Raw genomic sequence first — 25,230 nt, forward strand, 5'->3', positions numbered from 1 at the left:
TATTCTATAAGATTTTACCTTTGCTCCAATGTGAACTTTAGCTTTGAATGTGTAGTATTGATTCCTGTTCAAAATAAAAAGGTAGAAATACAATATAATGTAGCTATTTAGGAGACGGAGATTCACTGTTTGGAGAGGGAAGCTATGGTAGTCAAACCAAATTAAAGTGGTCCAAAAAGCATGATATACCACAACTAGGGTCCAGGCATTAGAATCATCCAAATTCAATAGCATTTTGAATTGGCTCCAATAATTCAAGGATCTCTCATCTTTGCACTCTAATCACATTAGATCATACTTGCTGACATCTTCATTGTCCCTTCTGGAGTATCCTGAAGGGGAGGTCCAGCATCCAGGTAGGATGTGCAGGGGCCTGGCCCAGAGAATTGCATCATTGCAGTCCATCTGCTCAATGCCACGATTTGTGCCACAGTGAATTGTATCAACAAATCCCCAGACTGCCAACTTTACCAGTGAGATCTGGTAGGCTAGTCTCTCCTGGGAGTACGTGAGAGCTCTCTGACATTCCGGAGTCTCCTGGACATCCTAGAAGAGTAGGCAAGCATGCAGTAGTATTACAGCAATTTGTGATTATACTGTAAGCATCTGTATTGGTGAATAACACTTTATGGTTTATTTACTAACATAGATCAAAGATGCACATCTAATAAAAGTTAGACAATGAAACAATGTCTGAGTGTTTGCTGTAATCTTAGTGCAGATTTGAACCTTTTGTTATTTTTATTTTCTCCTTTGATTTTTCTTACTTGTCATGGAATAGATTATATAAATTGCATAGTTTATTTGGAAGCTATTCTTCATTTTGTTAGCGTAAGTCTGCTTTGCCCACAGTTGACCCAGGGTAGTGTAATGAATTTCAAGGAAATGAATTAATCTAAAATCCCACACTGATAAGAGATCTTACATTTTGTAATGTAGAGGAGAGGAGGGTTGAGAGGGTAGTCTGGTTCTCTAACAGCATGTAACTGCAGGCCGAAACCATTGACACACCTATTTTTCCTTCCATTCATTGTTTAATGTTCATATTCCCAACTGAATGGTATACTAGGAAAAGAACATATGAGATTGTTGTGTTTAGCAAAATGTTACCAGATTTGAATAACATTTTTGCATAAAGTACCAACCAATCAGCTCCTGTCATTTTAGGGACTCTGTTAGAAAAATGACATAAGTACTTTCTCTCTCTCCACTTTATCTCTCTCCGAGGCTTGATACATTTCCCCCCAGGTTTTCTGTAGTTTTTGTGATGTCATTGCTGATTACAGACGAATATGCAAATATGCATTTTATTTTATGTGTACTCTCTAAGAAATAAGTGCCACTGCTTAGTATTGTCAAATGAAAATGATCAACTTGAGATGTCCTCCAATTTCTGGCACATTATTGTACAGTTGCAACGCAAAGCCAAGATAAACAAATAAGAGTAATTACCATATATTCTGTATTGTGGTTTGCTTTTACGATTATCAGGATTTCGAGGATTTAACTGGATAAAATATCCTTTAATCCCATATTAAAAATAAAACAAGTCACGGTTTCAAAGTAAAAGGCTGCTTGCAGTGCTGCACATTATTAAATACATGTTTTGGCTCATGCAGTTGAGTAATATTGAGAATCAGCATTACCAAGAAGCTTAATATTGTACTTTTGTTGTTTTAACTGTGTGTAAAGAGTGCTCTGTGCGCTGTCCAAGGCAGCCCCTGTGTGCACTGAGATTATTAGCCATTGACAGTATCATCCTCAGATACTGGATAGCACTTTATAGAATACTCGCCTACTCTCCCAAAATGCCTGGAACACTACTGAATTTCTTAATTTTTCTTGGACTAAAGGACTAGTGAAGCACCCTCCCAGATCCCACCAACTTCCCCCACCATATCATATTAATGTGATTTGCTGCAAATTGTGTCATCAGTCCCCTGCTGTGATTGGCACAAATCAAATAATTTTCATCACCATGACCCAGACACTTGGCTCTTGGAACTCACTCCACATATTTAGTTACTTTTCCTAATCTCCCGGCATACTTCCCTAGATGATTTTTCAGGAAGTGTCTGAAGAGTGGTCGGATCTCCTGCATCTCGCCCACTTCCAAGTGAAGTGAGCAGGATGGGGAGATAATACCAGGAATTACAAGTCCGAAGGGAGGGGCAGGGCTAGAATGAGGTGATCGCATCATTTTAGCTCTGCCTCATCTTCACTGACCCGTGATTTACGGCATTTTACCATGCCGGGAGCAGGGCCTAATGATGTGACAGTCTGGCCTCGCCCCTTATAGTTGTATGCAGATGGCGGCGGGGCCGGCGCTTGTCATAATTTGTCCCTACTTATGTCATTATCATAGAATACTCCTCCAGCAGTCTGTGGGACATAATGGAAATACTAGAGTCTCCTCCACATTCCGGTAGAGTAGGTTGGTAACTGTAGGGGAGATGTATCAAACCTTTTAATGATGACAAGTATAGAAGTTGGCCATAGCATCCAATCAGCTTCTAGCTAAAAGTTATTTAGTACATTGTAAGACATGATAGATACATTCTGACTGATTACTGTGGGTAACTCTTCCTCTTTCTTTCTTTAGAAGGTTTGATACATCTCACTCTGGGCCTGATTCAGAGCTGCATGCAATTCTGATGTTCACATAGTTGAGTGATTTTTTTGCAACTGGACGTATGCGAACATTTGTGAAACCCCAACGGCGCATGCATTACACAGAGCGTAGGCACAAAGGGGCTGTTGCGATCGGGACAGATAGTATCAGAAATGTTTGCTGAAAAGTGTTGGGTGTTCCTTGTCAGTGACTGGGAGGTGGCCAGTATTGTACGCATGCAGTGTGCATGTTATGGCAGTGTCACGGGTGTCTTAATGCAGGCAGCTGCATTCACAGCTACAGGCATATAGGGGTCCATAGTTAGTCATAGAAACTGCACCTGTCATAGGGCTGGTGCAAGTTTCATTGGTGGGTGCAATTGTGGCGCATAAGGCCGAACAGATGTACTACAGGGAAGGAATTTATAATGGCATTTGCATGAACTTGCAGGCAGCGACCGCCAATAGACACAACATGTTGACATGGACAGAATGTCAATATTCAACATGTCGATATTCACATTGTGAATATCAGTGTCGACGTTCATTATGTCCACACTGAAATAATGTTGGCATTAGGGTCTGAGTTAGGCTGCAGTTAGGTTTAGGGTTAGATGTAGTCAATGCGAAATTGCATTGTCAACAGGCCAACTGTTTTCATTTACAATGTTGACATTCTGGCAATGTCGACATTCTGAACATGTTGAAGTTCCAGTGTTGACATTCTGAATGCAGTAGTGTCGGTGTCACCCAGTGTGCCACTGCAGGATTCACGAGCATGAAAGGGGGAGTATCCGTGATGCCATTTTAGTGGCATAATCGTGTGTCTCTCCCTTGTTCTCATCATGCTGGGGTCTTGCCTAGCGCTCCAGGAGCTTCTGGGCAGCCCCCAGTCATTTCTGCTGAACTGCTCAGCTCTGCTATTTTGGTGTCAGCACCTCGGATGGTGTCACCTGGTGAAGTAATACAGCCCCTGCATCCCCTTAGTGACACCACTGTCTTAGTGGCATAATCGTGTGTCACTCCCTTGTTCTCATCATGCTGGGGTCTTGCCTAGCGCTCCAGGAGCTTCTGGGCAGCCCCCAGTCATTTCTACTGCACTGCTCAGCTCTGCTATTTTGGTGTCAGCCCCTCGGATGGTGTCACCTGGTGAAGTACGCAGCCCCCGCACCCCCCTAGTGACACCGTTGTCTTAGTGGCATAATCGTGTGTCACTCCGTTGTTTTCGTCACGCTGGGGTCTTGCCTAGCGCTCCAGGAGCTTCTGGGCAGCCCCCATCCATTTCTACTGCACTGCTCAACTCTGCTATTTTGGTGTCAGCCCCTCGGATGGTGTCACCTGGTGAAGTACGCAGCCCCCGCACCCCCCTAGTGACGCCACTGTCTTGTCTGAATGTCAACATTCTCAGTCAACTTAATATACCACATCCATTATAAGCATTATAATTAGAATAACAAGTACATGAGATGGGATGTACCGACATCACATTAAAAGAAAACATTTTGGATTTAATTTTTAATTTAAACTATAACATTTATGTTATCCAGTATGAAATATATGGCAATTTAAAATATTTTGGAAAATAACTTATTGGTAATGACCTTTCTACAGAAATATATTAGTGTATTTTTTTTATTCAGGAAATTAAAAGCCTTATTTAGCAATGGAAAACTGTACAATGTTTTTTTTTTTTGAAGGGGGTTACTTCGCCTTTTCATACTGTGCATGCTCACGCGTCTATATCTAGATTTGCATGTAATTTAAACATTTACGAGTAATAGAATTTGGGCATAAATTGAATACAACAAGAGCATGCACACGTATGTGCCCTCGGAGATGCAATATAATGACACTTGGATGCATGCCATGATGTGCTACATAGGAGGTGTATCCTTTGGGGGTCCTGGAGCCCTGGTATAAAGATACGTGTTACTAATGATGACCCCAGCAGCACTAGTTAGCCTCTTCTAATTGTCAGTTTGTGTATTGACCTCTCTAGGTCTTAGCGCTTCATTCATTAGCTAATGATTGAAATAAGCTATATCAAATTATTATTTGCGTTACTTTATTGCGTCTTTTACATAGGAACTACTGCAGGAAAGATTGTCACTGGATAGTAAATGACAGGTGTGGAGGGGTTTGCATTGCATTACATTTTATAAGGAAAATGCCTCATTCACATTTATTGATAAACATCATCAAGACTCTGGGCCTGATTCAGAGCCGGACGCTATTTGCCGACGGTCGTTCTAAAAAAATGGGCCGGCTATTTAAATTGAGCGCTCGCTCTTTGCATTTTGTTGAGGCCTCTATGTCTGATCGAGCAAACGAAAAATGCGCTCGCTATTTTGTAAAGACGCCCCTTTGCTGTTCGCATCACACGTCGTCTCCGGTATTTATTAGATTAACCGGGAACATCGAAAGGCATCTGAACTGCTCGCAGTGCTTGTGGTAGCTTTTTCCTACCGCAATCACTGCGAGCAGTTCAGGCTAAAAGACAACCAAGTGACGTAGTCGATGATGCTCCTTTACTAATTATGCACTTCCACTCCCCCGTTTTCAAGCACCTTCCCCTGTTACCACCCACAAACGGTACATTCTGTCAATCAAATTAGCAGCCCCTCGCTTTTTTGCAAGCGCACGATTTCCGACCGCAATGACTGGTTTGCGCATGCGCATTACGACCCATATGCATGCGCAGTTGTGCGAACATTGCTCAGAGCAAACGAGCGGCCGCTTATGAGCGGCTCTGAATCAGGCCCTCTATTCTCTCTTGTGTATATTACACATTACTACATTATATTGTATAACAAATAGTGCAGTGCTTTTTTCTTAATAACTTTTAACTTTGTGTAGCCACATTCTACTCTGTTGTGGGACATAATAAGTATATACTTTTGAATGCCTTGCGCATTAAAAAACACAGTGTATTTTCAGTTGGAAACAACTTGAAATACACACACGTGCACACACATGCACGTAAGTATGCATTATTTTTTACATATTTCTTACACGTGCAATCAAGTTGCAAAATGCTAAAGGAAACCCTCCATGTTCAATATTTACTATGCAGCAAACAATACTTTTATTTATTTTTTGTTTATTTATTACCTCATATATCAGACAGCAAAGAGATCTCAGTCTTATGGAGCATACACACGGTCAGATTTGTCAGATGAACGATTGAACGATTTGAACGATTTTACCATAGTTTTGAACGATTTTTGACTGCATTAAAATGAATGGAATCGTCCAAGTCTGACTGCAAACACATCAGATGTCAGATATCGTTATCTGACAAACGGGAACGCGCAATCGTTCATCGTCCATCGTTCAGGCATGTCAGATATGTCAGATTTTCCTTCAGATATGAACGACTGAACGATCTTTAAATCGTTATTGTTCAGATCTGAAGGAGAAATCTGACCGTGTGTATGCAGCATTACAATCTCTCTAAACCATACTTGCCTACCCTCCCGAAATGCCTAGGAGATTCCAGTCACTTTTGTCTCCTTGCACAGGTCTACTCTGCTCTGAAGGTATTGTTCACATCTTATATAGTATAAATAAGGTAGTGGATAGCCAATTACTTATGACAAGGCCTTCCATGTACCAGGCATTTCCTAGGGCAGAAGTGTCACCTCCCCCCTTTCTCCTCCTGTACTCATATTCATCTCCTACCCATCCATTCATATTCTAGCAATTTTAGACTAATATCTCATTGTTCCTAATAAAAACCCAATAGTATTTAGGTATTTAGCATGCACTTGTCTACTGGCCTTTTTACATACAGCTCCTATAATCGGAATAGCATCCTGCAATGTTATTTAGGGCGCAGTCCGTCGACATATGTGTGTGTACACATATATGTACTTTTGTTTTATTTGTAGAGTATTTAGATCCTGGGGATTCTAAATTTAGGACTTGCAGCCATTGCCACTAAAATCTATGCCTCAGAATTTTTATTTCACTAGAATTCCAAATCCTGGTACACACAGAATAAAATAGTCACAGCAGTTTCTAGAATTAATTTACATAATTTGGCGGCCAAAAAGAAGCAAGCGAGGGCTTTCATTACTCAATCACGTTTAATATTTTGCTTTACCATCTTATAGATAAAAGGGGGGTTATCTTTTTAAAGTATATCAATACATAATTCATTTTAAGGGGGATCCCTCATTCAATATAATCCAATTTAGAGTGCCCTTTTGCAATAGCTTTTTGATTTTGGACTCTTTCCACAATTAATAATAATGACTGTGGCCAAGGAAAGTCAATGAAAATGGGTCTTGTATGGTTGTACACTAACCAACGCTGAGTCACAATGTAATGCTGAAGTACATCATTTCGCTGTATGCTGGCAATGACAAATCTCCATACATGCACAATATGACTGATACAGAAGCCAATTATGATGCTGCAGGTGCCTTATCAATAGCTTCATAGGGAATACTGTATGCCTCACCTTCCCTCATACACAATTTTACATCTAAATACTATGTTCACTTCAAGTGTATCAAGCGTTTAGCAACTTTGAAAGGACAGCACTTCAAAAATGTATTTTGTAGTTTAAATTTTCATTTGAAAAGCATATATTACTGTTTAATGATATTACTATTTTTATCTCTTCTCTGCATTTACAAACATCACTCCAGGAATGTAAATTTGGCCAGTATTATTTTATTGCAACCGAAAAATTACGTCTGTGCTAAGCTGTTTAAATGAGATGAATACACTAAGAATCTTGTCTTTCTTATTTTTATGTTCTTAATATTTGCACACCATTACGTTTTTATCTGCTTTGTGCCTAATGTCATACTTATAAAATATGTTATACTAGCGACACGCCCCGACTTCGCACGGGAGCAATTTTGAATTTACGATGATAGTCTTTTTTAATCGAGGTCTTATAAGATTGCCTTGTAGATGACATTAGTCGTTATCCCTCCTGATGTCAACACGAAAAGATTTAGTTTTGATGTGACACGCAAAAGGGCCACGTAAAGTTGTCCATAAGAAAAACAATCTCCACTTAAGTCAACTCCAGCTAAGTAGAATTATGTTCTTTATTGTCATACCAAAGCAGACTCTTACCGGGAATTGGACCCGTTTGAAATTAAAGAATCGTTTTTTATATAAATTAAATAGCAACGGTGAAGACAGGGAAAAAATGAAAATTTTGTATCAGTAAACACACTTACATCAATTTTCCTGGAGAAACCGGATAATAGATATCAATCTCTACGTGGTATATAATAAAGTCCATCGGTTTAGGCAGCGTTGGCCAAGAAAGCGCTCCCATGTCTGTTTTTACATGGAGTTGCTTCACTAAAATCATCACTGCTCGCTCCCTTTTGTCATACATTAATGTTTCATACACCTAAACCTTCCTCGACAAATGCTCTATTGAATAGTGAAAACTGCATCAACATCCGTCCAGTGGTTCTCGAGATTAGCCCGAACAAACGGACAGATGCATACCACGGACTTTATTTTATACTATGGGCTAGATTCAGTTAGCCGCGAAAAGCCACGGTTTGGTGAAATGTTTACACTTGTGCACTTGGCATTTCGCAAATGCGAATTTTGCGCAGCTAAAAGCGGCAAATAGTTTTCACCATCTCCGAGCAGGTGAAAAAAATTTGCAAAACCCCTATTTTGGGCTAAAAATGTGGGGACTTCAGAACCCCTTGAACACCCCCCCCCCTAATGACTAATTAGGCTCAAATTATTTGTTAATTAACTTAATTCCCCCTAATAATGACATGTCAATTTTGGAGTCAAAATTTAAAAAGTGTTGGAAAATGGGTTTAACGTAGTGTGGTAGGTAATTTGGGGGACTATATGGATGGGACAAGTGAAAAATGCATATACAGTAACAGCCATTTGACACAATTTAATAACCCCAAACCCTCTGATTTTGCTCAATAATACACTTCTAAATAATTACCCAATGTTTGTACATTTTTGTTTTGGTGTACAGGGCAGGCACATTTCCCCATTCCATGTGCACTCGTCGGTCAAATTTTAATGGGCGAATGCGGCATTGCGTCTTTTGTAATAGGATTGCCCTAAAACTCACATACGTGAAAAGTGACACATTCGGGCTAGGAGTGTGAAAAGTTCACACATGCGAAAACTTAATGTTTTCACTTCTAATTGAAACCGGCTCTATGTATAGAATGACCACATTTAAACATATTTCTTTAGAGAAATCCATTCGTTCACCAACATTCTTACAGAAACATTGCAATGTGAGTAATAATGTAGCTAAACAGCCAAATACATTTTAAATGAAAAATTGTAACTTTGAATTTAAAAAAGCAAATCTCATATTCTATTAGTTAAAATACTTGCAATAACAAAACGTTCTATACTTACCAATAGACCCCAAGAATAATAGATATTGCAGGATTACTTTATCCTTTCTCTTCATGTGCATTTGTTACCTGTACAGCAGTCACCCAGTATGAAGAGGCTGGCCCACACTAGGGGCAGAACAGACGTAGAGGTCACAACCCAGAGAGTGCGCTATACACATTTATGACTTGCAAACAATATAAACTACATCCATGAATAAGTCATATGATGTGTGCCAACATTACAGCAATTCATTCAGCTAATTACAAGTAGTTTCTCTTGTTACTTTAGAAGAATTTGTAAAATAACCTCAGGCTTTCTGTGTTTCTTCTAAACAATTTAACAATAATTAACACTGGTTTTAATATACTTCTTACTGACCAATTAGCCCTATTCCATTAAAAAACATGTAACTTGGATGTTAGATGCAGAAGAAGAGGACAAATGTGTAGTAATTATGTTTAGCTGTAATTAAAGTACTGCTAAATGGGGAAGCCTAGTTATTAATGAGCATGCCTGGATTGCTCATTAAATGAGCTTTTAGTTGGTGCACATCTGACCACCAGCGTCTTGAGTTAAGGTCAGCAAAACGTCAGAGGGGCTTTAGTACAAGCATTACATTGATTTACATGAAACACGGTTTCAAAGTTATTAAGATACAATTCAGGTGTTTAAATATGAGGCTGATTCAGTGTTGAAAGTAAGTTCATATGTGGCGCGTGACTTGTGTGTTTTCCCACTTCGGGAACCAAGCGGTTTCGCCTACAGGTGATGAAGAGTCACATGCATCTCAGTCACATCCACACACCGTATCTAAGTAGGTGTAACTAGGCATTCTCACGTGGGATGAGTTCAGAGAGGGCATGTCTATGGAATTGCAGGCAATGCAGAGCTGTGTGTATGCGGTAATGCGCCTGTTCTCATACTGACCTTTTACACATAATATAGGGCTTGGGCAAGTGCACACTGATGATGTTGATAATAGTTATGCAACCAATGTACAAATATTTGCATTTAGTCCTGGGCACGCAATACAGGAGCAACTGCGTTCAACTCTGCATGAGGCTCTCTGTTTGTGGCTGTAGCTTAAACTGTTAGGATATGCTAGGAAAGAGTCATACTAAAGGGCCTATGTATAACAGATCATCCCTGCTTTCAACAGCAAATATGTATATCATTGCTTTTCACATATCAATAAGACTTATTGTCGATTGTTTTCATCAGAATATGCATCAGGTGTAATTTGTCACGTTTTAGTTATTCTGTAAAGAGTATGCCTGCTCAGACCACAGGCAACCGATTACATTCTGGCATGTTGTAAGCCCTAGGAAACTGACTGTACACCACCAGGGAAGTAGCAAACTGAGGATTTTTATGATGATAACTGATCTAAGAGAAAATTATTTAAATAAGTAAAACTATATCTGTACTTTATGATAAATGCCCAGTAGAATCCAAAATGGAAGCTAATTTTCTTCCTAAATTAGCTGCTAAATATTATATAAATATTTAATAATAATAATTATATTAAGTGAGATAGCAAAAGCATATATTTTTTACTTTATGTATAGGACAAATTAGAGAAAAACTAATTCTACTGTGACAAGATGTTTAGATATGTTTCCTTTATAGTAAACATTTGTGCTATGATAAAATGTATAATCAGGGTCATCGGAACGATTTTATGTTGGGAGGGGGGAGCAATATGAATATATAAATAATAAATAATAATTTAATTTTGGCTACCTCCCTCCCCTCCCTCCAGCTGAGGGAGTTCCTGACTCTTGCTTCAACAGTGCTTGAACGGAACAGGGATCCTTCTTTGTGGTACACTTACCATTTACCTGTTGCTGGGCGGGCACATAGGTGCTGGAGTACCATAGTGGAGCAGCAGGAGGCCGGGACTAGAGCGGCAGCTGCAGGACAGTCAGTGGCTGTGCTTTATAGCAATAAGCTGCACAGCTCCTTCACTGCACACAGGAGGAGGTGTAATGTGCGGTGTTTTACCCTAAAAACCACACATTACATTTCTTCCATGCAGTGCAGATGCTGTGCAGCCTATTGCTATAATGCACAGCCCCCAACCGTCCGCGGCCGCTGCTCCACTGATGACACCTTTCAAATGGTTTGGGGGGGGGGGCACCCCCTTGCATCCCACCCCCGCCGCTCTGGCGCCAATGACTATAATAGAAACAATCTAAATATTGTTAAGGATTTTGTTCATATTTAGATTGGTCTTGTTTAATCAGTGCTGCAATTCTTCGATCCCCCCACCAAAATAGCGGGCATCGATGATTGTGATCCGTCGGTGAATCAGGGAAATTCGCAGATGTATTTATGCATACTTTAAAATTGACTACTTATGAAGCACCAGCATATTACACAGTGCTGTGCATTGAAGGAAATCTTGATGCATTCCAATGACATGCAATGACTCCATCATCGTGGTGTTTATTTGTGAAGTGCTACAACACCCCACAGAGCCGGGCATTGGGTATAATAAATCATGCATATGAGTACACAAAAACAGGAAACAGAAGGTAAAGCTGGCCCTACCCACAATCTAAAGCAGGGTACACACTGGGCGATATATCTGCCGCTCAATCGAACACCCATATAGAGCGAGATCTACTAAGCCTTGGAGATAGGTAACATGGACGGAGATGAAATACCAACCAATCAGCTCCTAACTGTCACTTTACAGGCTGTGTTTGAAAAATGACAGTTAGGAGCTGATTGGTTGGTACTTCATCTCCGTCCATGTTACCTCTCTCCAAGGCTTAGTACATAGATCCCATATTGAGAATGGGTCGGCGGGTGTGTACCCCCGATATGTCTGTGAACGACGTTGTTCACAGACATATCACATCTGCTCTGCAGCACAGCAGATGGCTGATATATATCTGCAGATATATCGGCGCAGCTGGCTGTGTGTACGGGTGGTGTATGGTTGCTGCAGGGACCACCAGTGATTGACATCTCAGCTTGGCAGGCAAATTCAAATGCCCATCCAGTTAAATTAGGATGTTAGCACCGACACATTGAATGGCTGATCTGTAAGTGTGTATAGCTTACCCGTTCGGTCACTCTGTCGGCACGACAGTGGGTTGGCAGAGAGATCTGCCTGGTGTGTACCCACCTTAAAAGATATGAGAAGCAATTGATACATGAAGTCACATAATGGCTGGCCCTTAGCAGCACCAGTGACTGGACATTTTGGTGCTACTACCGGTGACCTGACAGCATGGAGACTTCCAATGAAATAAAGCAGTGACAATAGATACTTTGATAGTTCTAATAATGGTAGTTTGGCAGAAAATGTAATATAAATGTATCATCTCTACCTCTTCATAGATTGCCCGTTGCTCACTCAATCATCCAGTGAAAACGATGGATTACTTGGTAGGTGAGGGGGTATTATGCTATTAGTTATTTAGATATATTTATTCATTGTAGATTATAGTACAGTAGCATACATTTTACATATTGGACTGAGTTTAGGTTTCCTTATAACCTAGAATATTGAATGCATGTTATTAATAAGATTTCCAATGTCCTACTTACAATTATACCCCTTTCCACTGCCGCTAAAACCTGGGTTATTGCTGTGTCAACCTGCATCGCTGTTTAGTGGAAAAGGCTACTAGGAAAAATATCCCTGGTCTCTTTTTTATGCAGGTAAGACCCGAGTAGTGCTCAGTGGAAGCGGGTATTGTGGGTTCCATCACAGCATAGGGAGTGCCGCATTTCACAGCGCTTGGAGATGATGTAATCTCCAAGTGCCGGCAGAGGCAAGCCCCAACAGTATGCCGGGTACAGACTGCAGTGTAAACGGGGTTCAAGCCTCTGTCTTTAAATCCGCATTCTGTGTCCCCGGCTGGACCCGGGATTTTAGTGGAAAAGCGGTATTACTCCCTGCCCCTCCCTATCTTCCAACTAGTAACAGCATCCTAATCACTTGTAATGTACAGATGAATAGGCTACTTGCTTACTACATTGTAAAGCTGTTTATTGCTTATCTTAAAACATGCGGTTCTGGATCTATACCTCACACCTTGTTGTAACACTTTATAGCACTCAACATTTTTACACATTTACATGCTAGTTGTATATTGTCTAGATTTTACACAGAAGCCAGCACAGGACTCGCCTTATGGCATTTTAAAAATACATAAATTCCAACAAAGAGAGTTTAATTGTGCTGTACCTCCTGCAGTTCTTCTCTATAAAAGTTTTGTCATATGCTCAGAGAACTATCACTATCAGAGAGACTGTAGATCCCATACATGGTGCCATATAGCAGCCGATCCGACGGATTGGTATGATATCGCTGCTATATCATACCATGTGTGGGCATGCTATCGGCCAGTGCGCGCTCCCGTGGGGTCATACATCGCGCCTCCAGATCTTACTGCAGGTTCATTTGATCTGATCATTTCACAATCTCCCTGACATGCTTTTTCAAAAGTAGGCAAGTATGGTATTAACGGAGAAGATAATTTGACTTATCTACTCCGTTAACCTGTTCCTGCATAGCTGGGATACTTAAATCTTGCGGAAACGTTAATTTCCGCATGATTTAAGTAAAATTTTGCTTGCTGAATAGACCCCAAAGACCTGTCACTGAGAGGAGAAAACTGGCCTGCACTGGGCTCTTTTTTGCTATGTGACAGCAGCATACTGTATGTTTTTAGCCCAGGATGTATGTGCCTGCCCACGCACTCGCAGAACGGGTTCTGAGGGACACATGGAAACGCTGCATTGCGAGGGACAGCAGGAAGAGAACTGTTCCTTCCCTGATTTCTCCATTGTGAGTAGACATAATGGTGGTCTCTAAACATAAGGGGGCAGATTTACTAAACTCTGGAAATTTATACATTTTAGAGTGATAAACTACCAATCAATCAGCTCCTAACTGTCATTTTTCAAACAGCCTGTAACATGACAGTTAGGAGCTGATTGGCTGGTAGTTTATCACTTTCCAATTTATTACTTTCCAGAGCTTAGTACATCTCCCCCAAGATGAGAGAAGCGGAATACCACATCTGCATAGCCATCATTGCTAGCTATGGAGGCTGCAGGTATCTGACCGCAGCAAAGAAAAGCAGAAATCTTATTTCTCCATACTTTTTTCTTTACTACATATGGAGAAGTGCAAAATCCTGCTGGAGAAAAGCCAGTTTTAGCTTTTAGAATAACACTGCAGTCTCCATTCCTTATACCGTGTGTATTTATTTGTCAGTGAATGTGAATGTTGTGTTCTGTTACTTGCCCATATCCAGCCTATAAATGGCTCATTAACTTACAGAAAAAGTAGTAAAGTACACGTGGTACACTCAGGTATAGAAGACCTGTGACCCAAAAATTCCTTAATGAATTTATGCACTGTGTTTCCATAAAGCCTTTGCTGTTACAGTGAGGTGCATACTGTACAGGCTTTTGACTTTTGTAAAAAAAAATATGCCTTACAGGTAACTTGTATACATTCTGTGTTTATATCCATACAGTCAGAGCTAGTATATTGAGACATATTTAGATTTGAAAATATATTTGCAAAATTGTGCAATGATCTATTTTGTTCACTCATTTTGTATACATACACAATCTGTGCAATAGTCGTTACTGAAGGTAAATAACAGGAGAAACTTTTAATAAAGTTGCTCTTTGAGTTCTGCGTTCTTACTAGTATACACCAAATTCAGGAGTTTTTAAAGGTTTCAGTCAAATATTTGAGGCTTTTACCAAGATTTAGGATTAGCTAAATTCTTAGCATTTGATGAATCTATTCCTAATCCTGACTTTTCTGAGCTTGTAGGACTATTAGCATTTTGCAGTCTCTGTGTAAAACAACCCTCTGTATTTGTCCATATTCTGAAAATTATGTTCAGTGTAGTTCTTTTCTGAGTACATGCTGTCGATGTAACTGGAGAATACCACGTTGTAGATGACCAATCATAATTAATGAATTGCCTTAAAGCTTTGCCTGAGAGTATAGTTAACTACTTTCCGCCTTGGTTTAAATCACTGTACATTATATTGATAGGCTGAGCTAACTACTTGAATACAGACCTCATAATCTGTATTTTGTTAGACTGACACAAAATATTTTTTGTTTTTTTATTCTATTATATGTTTTTATGATAAATAGTGTGTCTTTGGTATGGCTAGCTACTGGGATAATAACACTGTTTAGGTTATATGACCCTTTGGTTTCTGTTCCCCTAAAATAAAGTTACCGGATTTTTTTATATAAATCTGGTAGAAAAAATAATAATAATTTTTACACAAAAGAAATGACAATTTTTTCGGCCATGCCCTTTACTCTCAAACCCTTTAAAGCCACATTGCATAGAAAATGTGACATCTGATATTGGGCAATAGGCCTGGGATTGCATCATGTGGGGTCCCAACATGTCCGTGATACCAGATATTGAAATCTACAGTGTCATTATTGAGCATGTTGAAAATTATAGAGGAAGATGAACACTAAGGGGGAATTCAATTAGCTGCGATAATGTGGTAATTTTTTGCACGCTATTCAAGGACGCAGCGCGAAATTCGCACGATAATTTTTTGCAGAGGTAGTGCAGGTGAAAATGGGGAAATCTGCCTGTACCCTGAAAAAAGTCAATGTGATATAGGATAACAATATAGAAGTGTATTAGTGACTCTAATAAAAGTATTTGGGGTTCTTTAATTGCATCAAATGGCTACTATATGTCTTTTTCTAAAACAGTGGAATAATGATCAAATTCAAGTGTTTTTTTTTTTCAAAATAAATGTTCTATTTAAATTGGGGGTGCACAGAAATGCCTATAAGTACATATTTGTGTCATTTAAAGACACTGAAAAAAATTTAAAAATACTCCTCTAACACCCACCTGCAATCTTAAAAACGCCTGTTCCACTCATATAGCATCAGCATATGGGTTGTAGTTATGATCCCGGCGGTTGGCGGCGGTCCCGACACCAGTGAGACTCCTGGCGCCAGCATTCCGACTGCTGACACCCAGACTAGAGGGAGGGTTAGGGTTAGGCTGCGGGGAGGGGGAGGGTTAGGTTTAGGGGTAGGGTTAGGGATAGCCTACTTACCGGTAGGTGTGGGCATTGTGACCCAGTCGGGGCATCAGGATGCTGAGCACCGGCATCCCGTACACAACATATGCCTGTCCCACATTAACCCTTTTTCCTGCACTTTGTACTTTTTCACCTCATGTCATTATTGGCCAAATTAAGCTAATTAAAAAATATATTTTTGCCTAATTAGTCATTAAGGAGGGTGTCCCAGTGGTTCTAAACAAAGTCCCAACATTTTTAGCCAAAAATAGGGAATTTGCACAACTTCTCACCTGCTCATGAGGTGGTGAAAATGTATTGCAACTTATTGCCATGGAGCATTCTCACTAGACATGAGCGATTCTGTGGAATCCAAATTGCTCCGAACATGGGGATCCGAGTCCCACCCGAGCCGAGACCGGCACTTAGTAGTTTTTAATTAGCTTAATATGGCCTATTATGACATGCCATTTTTGGGGTGAAATTCTGCAAAGTGCAGAATAATGGGTTTAAAGATGTGGTGCAGGTATATGGGGGTGCTGTATGGATAGGGCAGGTGTTTTAAACAGTGTTTTTTTAACAGTGTTACCACTTTTTTTTTTTTTAACAGTGGCTTAAAATTACCCCCAAAAAACTGACAGGCATTTTTATGCACCCCCTAATTCTAGATTTTAGGGGGGTACAGGCTGATTGCAACATTTTAACTTATACTTAACGCATGTGACGTTAGAAAAAAAGGAGTTTTGTTACTGGTGCTTAAACATAGTTGTTGTCTTGCACGGCTGCTGTTAAATTATAAAAGGTGTGCAAGCCTTTAAAAAACGAATGGGTAAAATGTATTAACTGTGCTTGTGTAAGCTAGCAACTACTGGAATAACTCAAATCTGAACAGAAGATTGTGGTAAAATTATATTGTATTTAATTTAAAATGTAAAAAAATAAATGAAACACATGAACATTGATCAGAAATCACAGCCACTTAGATGCGGATTCAATTAGCGGCGAAAAGCCAAGATCCACGATAAGTGCGATGTTGTCGCCTCATTCGCCTGTTTTGAGGTGAAGTTATCGCGTACTTTCACATTGCGCGCTCCCGATTTTCGCCCTATTCATTTGCAAAACAGACAAAAACGTTCGCTCCTGTGTCCGCTGCCGTCCGGTCCGCCTAGCTGCTCCTCGGAACTATGGGAAAGACGTCATGACATCATGACGCCTCTCCCATAGTGCACACTGCCGGAAGCATGAAGCCGGAGCTCAGGAGTGATACGCTGCAGGGAAGGAGCCGGGCGCCCATTGGTAAAAATATCTCAGCGGGCACACGGCAAATGGAGCCTCCCTGCGGCGGGTCGGAGGAGGCAGAACTGCTTCCATCTCCAAATAGAAGTAACGAAACGCAGTTCACCCCCGTTCTGGTCCACTTTAACCCCTGCCTACCAGAATATTTTTGGAGTGTGGGATGAATCCCACGCAAGCACAGGAAGAATATACAAACTCCATACAGTTAGGGCCGTATTGGGAATCAAACCCACAACCTCAGTGCTGTGAGACAGTAATGCTAACCATTACACCACCTGTGCTACCCACATGACCAACATATTACTGCCTGTGGTGACTATATAATACTCTCAAGATATGATACAAATATTCTTACAGAAAGAAATATTCTGAGAATTACAGTATATCCAGCATACAGCAAAATGGAAATAGTACTATGCAGTTGACATTACATATACTGTAGTACTATGAGAACAGATTTTAGTAGATCAGATCTGTCTTCTTTCTTTATAAAGTATAAAATCACAGATATGAAGGCTTAGTTGCACCCTAGACAGGACATAACCTCACATAGACATCTGGTAGCTGTACCCTAAATCTAAGAACTGGTTTGAGCAACCTTGGAAGTACAGCATTATCTTCAACAAGTTCTTGGTGCTATCTTTATTGGTTAGACTCATTTAATCTAATTTCACAGGAATAATTCGGCACTGTCTTGTGCATCGCTATAAAACCAGGCCATATACAGGGATGGAATGTGTAAAGTCACACGTTACCAATGAAATTTTTTGTGACTGGTTGTAAACATCTTAAAATGTCAGCGCGTTGGTCATAAATGAAATTTTAAAAATGCAGAAAAGAAAACAAAAATTATATTTTGCCTTTTAGTGTACTTTTTTCATTGGGTTGGTAAATGCAGGTGCCATAAAACAATGAAACCAGATCACACATGTAACAGGAGAAACATAAAATGGATTTTTACTAAAGATTTATTTCTATTTTTGTCCTTTGTTCTTATCCACATTTATTTTTTTTCAAGTTAAGTATTGCAGTTTGATAACTAAACTAGATTATAATGCAGAAGGATGAGGCTATATGTTCTCATGTATTTTTCAGCACCGAGGACATCTTTGCTGTGAGTTACATTGCTATAAAATGTATTAGTTATTTAAATTTTGCTGTTATTGATCAGATAGTTATACAGTATCAGTAACAAGCATCCATCAGCACTTCATCTAATTGTTACAATAGAGCTTTGTGTAGCTGTTGAAGTTGAGTATTAAGTTATATTTTTTTTTTAGTAGTACAGTATATGATTTTTGGGAATTTCTATAATTTGTGTTCTTGAAAATGCTGTGTTTGCGTGAAAGTTTAGGCTTAACCTAATTTTGTTTGTTCCCAATGACTGTTCATAATAAATGGTTTAATATTGGACTTTGTGTGTCTTGCTGAGATAAAGTAACTGGCTATGTCAGGTCTATGATGTCTGTACTGAGCCACCATTCTTCTACAATGTAAGATACAGGTCATTAGCCAAGGGAAGAACTTGTAGGATCATTTAATAGTGCAAATTATGAGCTGTAATTCTAGCAGTTTAGGCATGAGGGTTGGAAAACTATGTTACTGACTCCATGTAGATTGGCAAGTCACAACTGAAGCTGACTCTAAATATATTTCCTCAATTAACCTTTAGAAAAGATTAAAAAAGCACTCTGACAGTCTGCAAAGTTAATATGTATAAATACATTGTTTTTTTTTTTTTTTAAAGAAAGTTCTGACTTTTTCAATATATCAGCTTAAAAGAAAAAGTGTGCCTGTCACCAGCTGTGCAGAAATTGACCCTAAGCTGTTTTGCAGGAGCAATGATGCTTAACAATGTATTCTACGCTGGTCTTCATGTAAAGAGCACACTGTCTCTTGTTAAACATTGCCACATTGGTAATAAGTGCCTAAACCATCAGGCCAATGAAAGTGCCACTTTTTAGGTGGGTGGGTGGAGAACGTGTAGATAGATGCTCCTACCCAGTCCTATTGCCCAAGCTGGTTTGGTTAAAACTGGTTTCCTGCTATATAAATATTAAGTTTGCTTACCTTAGCTTATTAGGGTGGTAAAGTAGGTACTGAGAATATTTTTGTAGTTCAGATTTACACTGATAACTCAAGCTGTGTAAACAGCAAGTCCAGACTTCTCTGTTGTCTGTTCATAGAAAATTATGTCTACTAATCTAGAAAATATGGAGAACACGCTAAATTCCTCTAGGGATACACAGCGGTTGCAGAGCCGTACGTCGTTTATTATCAGTCAGGCCATTAATCGAAGTATCTTCACCTCTACAGTCTCACCGGCGGCTGAACGTATCCGCTTCATCTTGGGTGAAGAAGATGACAGCCCAGCTCCCCCGCAGCTCTTCACCGAGCTTGATGAACTATTATCTGTTGATGGACAAGAAATGGAGTGGCAGGAAACAGCCAGGTGAGATTTCATTACTAAATATGCAGATAAAGCCATATGTAGTGATGGCTACTGACTGATATATGATATCAAATGTTACATGTATTTTTTTCTCTAAAGTATGTGTTTTTGGAAAATGAATAGGATCATTACATCTATATTACCATGTATATATTATGTTGTATAGCTGTGCGCCCTCTCATATCATTATGTACTTGAGGTTTGTATGATAAATGTTCAATCTGGCAGCCAGTGTAAGTTAGTGACATATATATTTGTTGTATGATAAATGCACATTCTGTCAGTCAGTGTAAATTAGTGATAGATAGATAGATAGATAGATAGATAGATAGATAGATAGATAGATAGATGGTCTGTTTAGTGAGGACTTCACCAGTCTGTTACTCTGTAAGGAAGAATTTCAAGGAAGTCTTCTCCTAAAAATAAAGAGTATATGACATGGACTTACTCATTTATCTAGCAATGAATGCAGAGAAATTGGTCTTTTTATGCAGAATAATCTGTCATATTTGGATTCACAGAATTATTACAGAATAATAAAACAAAAAAACCTGCTTCTACACATATTGAATATATGAGTTATGGTCTGTGTGTGGCAGCTTGGGTGATTTTGTTGTTTGAGCGGCATGTGTGCCAATGACATAGTATCAGTTTGCAGCATGTAGTTTATGTGCACATAATAACTATATCAATATAATTATTGTTTCATTGATATCATAGTTAGGTGGGTCTTCGCTGCCATTGCTTTCTGAAATGTAATTTTGTCTGGAAATTATTTGCAACACTTTGGACAGCCAAATAGGATTCATTGCACTTCAGACCTCTCTTGTAGTTGAAGTGTAAAGAGCCGTTATTTCATTACTAATCACATTCCAAGCCTAAGACCTCATAGCTTTCGCTGAGTGGAGTGGATGTTTTAACTGCACTGGGCAAATTAAGACTTTGGGGGAGATTTATCAAGCCTTGGAGACAGATAAAGTAAATCAGTTGTCCAAATCAACCTATCAGCATCTAACTGCCATTTCAAAGATTGTGCTAGATAAATGACAATTAGACACTTGATACATTTCCCCCTTTGTGTTATAGATAATTTCAGTGAAAGTTTTATCGTTTTAAGAATGTTTTTTGATTGATTTCTGTTATTTTTATTGTTAAATCTGCATGTCATGCTTGTGAGAAGAATCATTATTATTACCACCATCTATCCTCTACTTAACTTACAAGGAAGTATACACTCTGGAGCAAATGTAATAGGCTGCGAGTTGCAGGCACTGTTGACATATCAGTGATGAAGCTTTAGATTTAAAATAGCAATAAATGAAAATTCAAAACCTGGTAGTTTATGCATATTAAATTGATGGCGCTTTAAATCTAGCAGCTAAATTGCTGAAAACTCGTAGGTGATTACATTTACTCTTCTGTCTCAGGTAGCTGTTAAAAGGTTGATATTTCCTATAGAATTCTAACCTATAGTACTGTATTCCAGTGTGCAATGTAGTTTTACCTTATTGCACACATACAGTATCATGGATTCCTACTGGAATTTCACTGGTACAGCAATAGAACACAATGGTGTACAGTAGCAACAATTTCTAGTGGACTCATGTACACAAGCTGTGACACAAGTCCAAGGGCACCCAGAGGTCAGAAATTACAAAGACATAAAAGAGATGAGGGGGAGGGGCAGATAAGTGTCTGAGGAACCATTTTGGAAAGCTCCCAGAAAGTGAAACACAAAAGTGAAAGGTGTCTGTGCTATGTGTTATTATTGGTGGGGAAATGTACTGTAGTGAGGCTTAAATATTCATCTCTGGTCATAGGTAGCAGGTGTAATGTGTGTGGAGTTAGTGGTAGGTGATTGTAGGGTTTGGTATAAAAGATCTACAGTAAAAAGATAGACACCAAATGGTAGACAGTCAATAGGTAGACAGGGACAATAGGTTAACAAACAAAACTTTGACATGGATGAAGATAGACAGGTACAAACTGTTGACAGGGTTAAAAGGTCGACTTTGAAATGGTGGACTCAAAAAAGGTTGACTAATGTTTTGTTTTTTCTAACCCTAATCTTCACCCTAACTCTCCCTCCTGGTTCCTAACCTTAACCGTTCCTCCTTGTGCCTAACCCTAGTCCTCCAGTAATGGTGGGTACACACGGGACGATCAACAATGCTAATATCGTTGTTCGATCTCCCGGGTGTGCTGGACAATCGATATTGATCATCTAGCACACCATGTACCTACCAACGACTATAACGACCCAGTAATCTGGTCAATATCGACCAGGTTGGCCTGCATGCACGGGCTATGGTCGATATCCACCATACATGCCCGCGCATCGCAGGTAGTCGGTGTCCGAAAACTGCTCGATATGAAAGATATGATTGATATCGTTATCGTTCATACCGTGTATACGCACCTTTAAGTGTCTCCCCATAGCCGTCCCTCCTAGTATCTAACCCCAATCTTCTTGTAAGTGACTAACCCTAAAAAAAACCCCAAAAAACCAGTGTCAACCATTTTTGTGTCAACCATTTAAATGTCGATCTTTTGACCCTGTCGACCTTTTGTACACGTCTATCTTCATTCATGTCGACCTTTTATGTGTTGAACTTTTGTATCTGTTGACCTTTTGCCCCTGTCTACCTTTTGACTGTCTACCATTTGGTGTCTAGACATTGTCGACCTTTTTACTGTAGATCTATTGATTGGAACCCATGCTTGTATTAGTGGAGAGATGAGAATGGGGTCCAGGGAACTCTTCAAGAGTTAAATAAAAAAATTGCAAGACATTAGATACTGTACTGTCCTACTCACTTAATGTTACATTTTGAGTTAAACAGAAATTGTAGTTCAGCATTTTTTAAAAAACATTGTACTCATCATTTATATCAATTATTTAAATAATTTTCAATAAGTTCCGAATTCTACTCAATCTTGACTCGGAATCAATTTGACAAAATCTAGGCCCTCATTCAGAGCCGTACGCTCTGAGCAGAGCGCACGCTCTGAATGAGGGCCGCCCTCCATAATTATGGAGCGTCCTCCTGGACGCTCGTATAGCTGTGGGTCACCACCCACAGCCTATACGAGCGTGCAGTTTGATGGCCGCGATGGTCTTGACCATCGCGACCATCGCCACTGCGAGCCGGAGCCTGCGGTTGAGGTTTTCAACCGCAAGGCCCGGAGTGATTTTGGCTCTATCAGAGCCAAAATCACTCCCACTGACATCACTAGTGATGTCAGTGGGGCCGGCTTCTGACGGTAGGCGTTCCCTTGGGAACGCCCCCGTCAGGGAGGCACGCCCCCGGCACGCCCACCAAAGCGGGCGTGCTGTCAAGCAACATCGACAGCACGCCCCCTTTGATCAGACACAACGAGCGAAGGAAAGTCCTTCGCTCGTCGCGTCTGGCGCATGCGCACGACGGAGCTTCCGCCGTCGTGCGCATGCGCAGGGCACAACATCGACCCACTTGCGAGCGGACAGCCGCTCGCGAGTGGGTCTGAATCAGGCCCCTAGACCTGACTTGAATGTTTAAAGAGCCGCAAATTGATATACAGAGACGCATTAGGCTTGGTGGTTATTAGAATTCATTGTGAAAGGTGGAAAAAAATTAAATACCTTATTAGTGGACAGTATTTTGTGTGTTGTGAGTGCTACTATTTACAGAATTTTCAGACCAAATTACAAATACAGATAAATCTAAATGACACTAAAACAAACATAATTTTTTTTAAACCTAATTATACGCTTAATAGAGCACAGGGCCAATGCATGCAGACAGTATGACCTACTGTACTGTATATACGTTTTGGAATTGTGCATTGTGAATGCACCTTTCTTCTGCAAGAAATTCTCACAATTAACGCCTGCCTCAAGTGTCATTCCAGAACATCCCATAGATGCTTCATTGTTTTCAGATCTGTTGACTGATAAAAAAACATGGATAACATTAAGGTGGTGTGATCGAGTGATCTGGATGATGGTTGTTCATATACACTGAACGATCATAATCCTCCAGGCAGCCACGGGTCCCACTGGCAGGTGGGCGCACAGCGACCCTCTCCCCCACGGCTGCCATTGCATGTGTACAGGCGATCAGCACACTTCCCGATGGACAGATATATCTGCAAATATATCTGTCCATCAACTGTGCAGCACAGCTGGCGCGATATGCCTGTGGACTACGTCATACACAGACATATATATCGCTGGTACACACTGGCCAACGGGCACCAGATACATTGGCCGATCAATTGATCAGCCAATATATCTGCCAGTGTGTAACCAGCTTTAGTGTCATAAAACCACTGGGTAGCATAGGTATCATGGAGGACAACCTTCTCATTGTGAAAGAAATTCTAAAACATTGGGTGAAGATATCAATAAGTGATGGCACCTAAACCATGACTTAAAAATGAACCAAATGACTTTACAACCCAAAGTCCTTTTTCCAACAGTGAAAAGTTATGTGGTTTTGTAGAGTTATTTAGGTTGGCAACATTAGTGTCGTTTGTACAGAACATGAGATCACTCTTACGACTCTACCGCCTTCCTCCATTGCTCAATAGTCCATTGTCTGTGCTCTATATAGCGCTGAACTTTCAAATATATATATGTATATATATATATATATATATATGTGTGTGTGTGTGTGTGTATATATATATATATATATATATATATATATTATAGAAAAACGTGTGGTTTGGCACTCATATACAAACTGTGCACTTTAATGCACAAGTCCTGAAGAAAAAGCCCTTTGGAGACTTTGAAACGCTGACATTTTTTGTGTATATGTCGTCATCTTAAAATTATAAGAATTTTCTACACCAATGGAGTGCCGCCTCTTTCTTTCGGTCTGGGACTTTCCTGGTTCCTAAGGAGACGCTGTGTGTATATATATATATATATATATATATATACCCTACAGTCTATGATTTCTTAATCCGTCAGATCAGTTGCCTGTTTTGCCCTACACGTCAAATCAGTGCCGTAACAGGGCGGTAGTGCGCTCTGTGCTGACTCCGCCCCCTGAGCATGAGACATCACTGTCCAGAGTATCCTAAGGATGTTCTGGGCATCTTTAAAGACTGCTGTTCCAGGCACCCTGCAAGACACATGCAGGGTCCGTGGGGCAGCAATGGTGCCAACTTCCATTGCCCTGTACCATGTGTGGCAGTACAGGTCGCAAACCCCTAGTTATGGACCTGCTTCAAACTAATTCACGAATATTGCAATCCTGAAATATTCAGTTCTGACCAATGTTGCCCTTTTTTTCCAGGGTAGACTGAATTATTTGTGGCTTGGAATGAGCAAGGTGCTAAAAATATTCCATATCCATAATGACATTATTATTATTATTACTACCATTTATTTTTATTACTACCATTTATTACTACCATTATTTAGCGTGCACATATTACACAGCACTTTATAGAGAATATTTGGC

The 25,230-nt window shown here is 39.9% G+C and overlaps 1 protein-coding gene across 3 annotated transcripts in view; it reads left to right on the plus strand.

The window, feature by feature from the left end:
• The window catches only part of SLC4A4 (solute carrier family 4 member 4), a 309,463-nt gene that overhangs the window by 166,850 nt on the left and 117,383 nt on the right, over nt 1–25,230 (plus strand). For all 3 annotated transcript variants that reach the window (XM_088448350.1, XM_088448352.1, XM_088448351.1), the window contains exon 4: nt 19,639–19,774. In XM_088448350.1, the coding sequence (XP_088304476.1) occupies nt 19,639–19,774 (136 nt within the window). The remainder of the gene's footprint in view (nt 1–19,638; nt 19,775–25,230) is intronic.

The sequence above is a fragment of the Taudactylus pleione genome, unplaced genomic scaffold (assembly GCF_031769625.1).
Source record: "Taudactylus pleione unplaced genomic scaffold, aTauple2 ptg000454l, whole genome shotgun sequence".
Taxonomy (NCBI): Eukaryota; Metazoa; Chordata; class Amphibia; order Anura; family Myobatrachidae; genus Taudactylus; species Taudactylus pleione.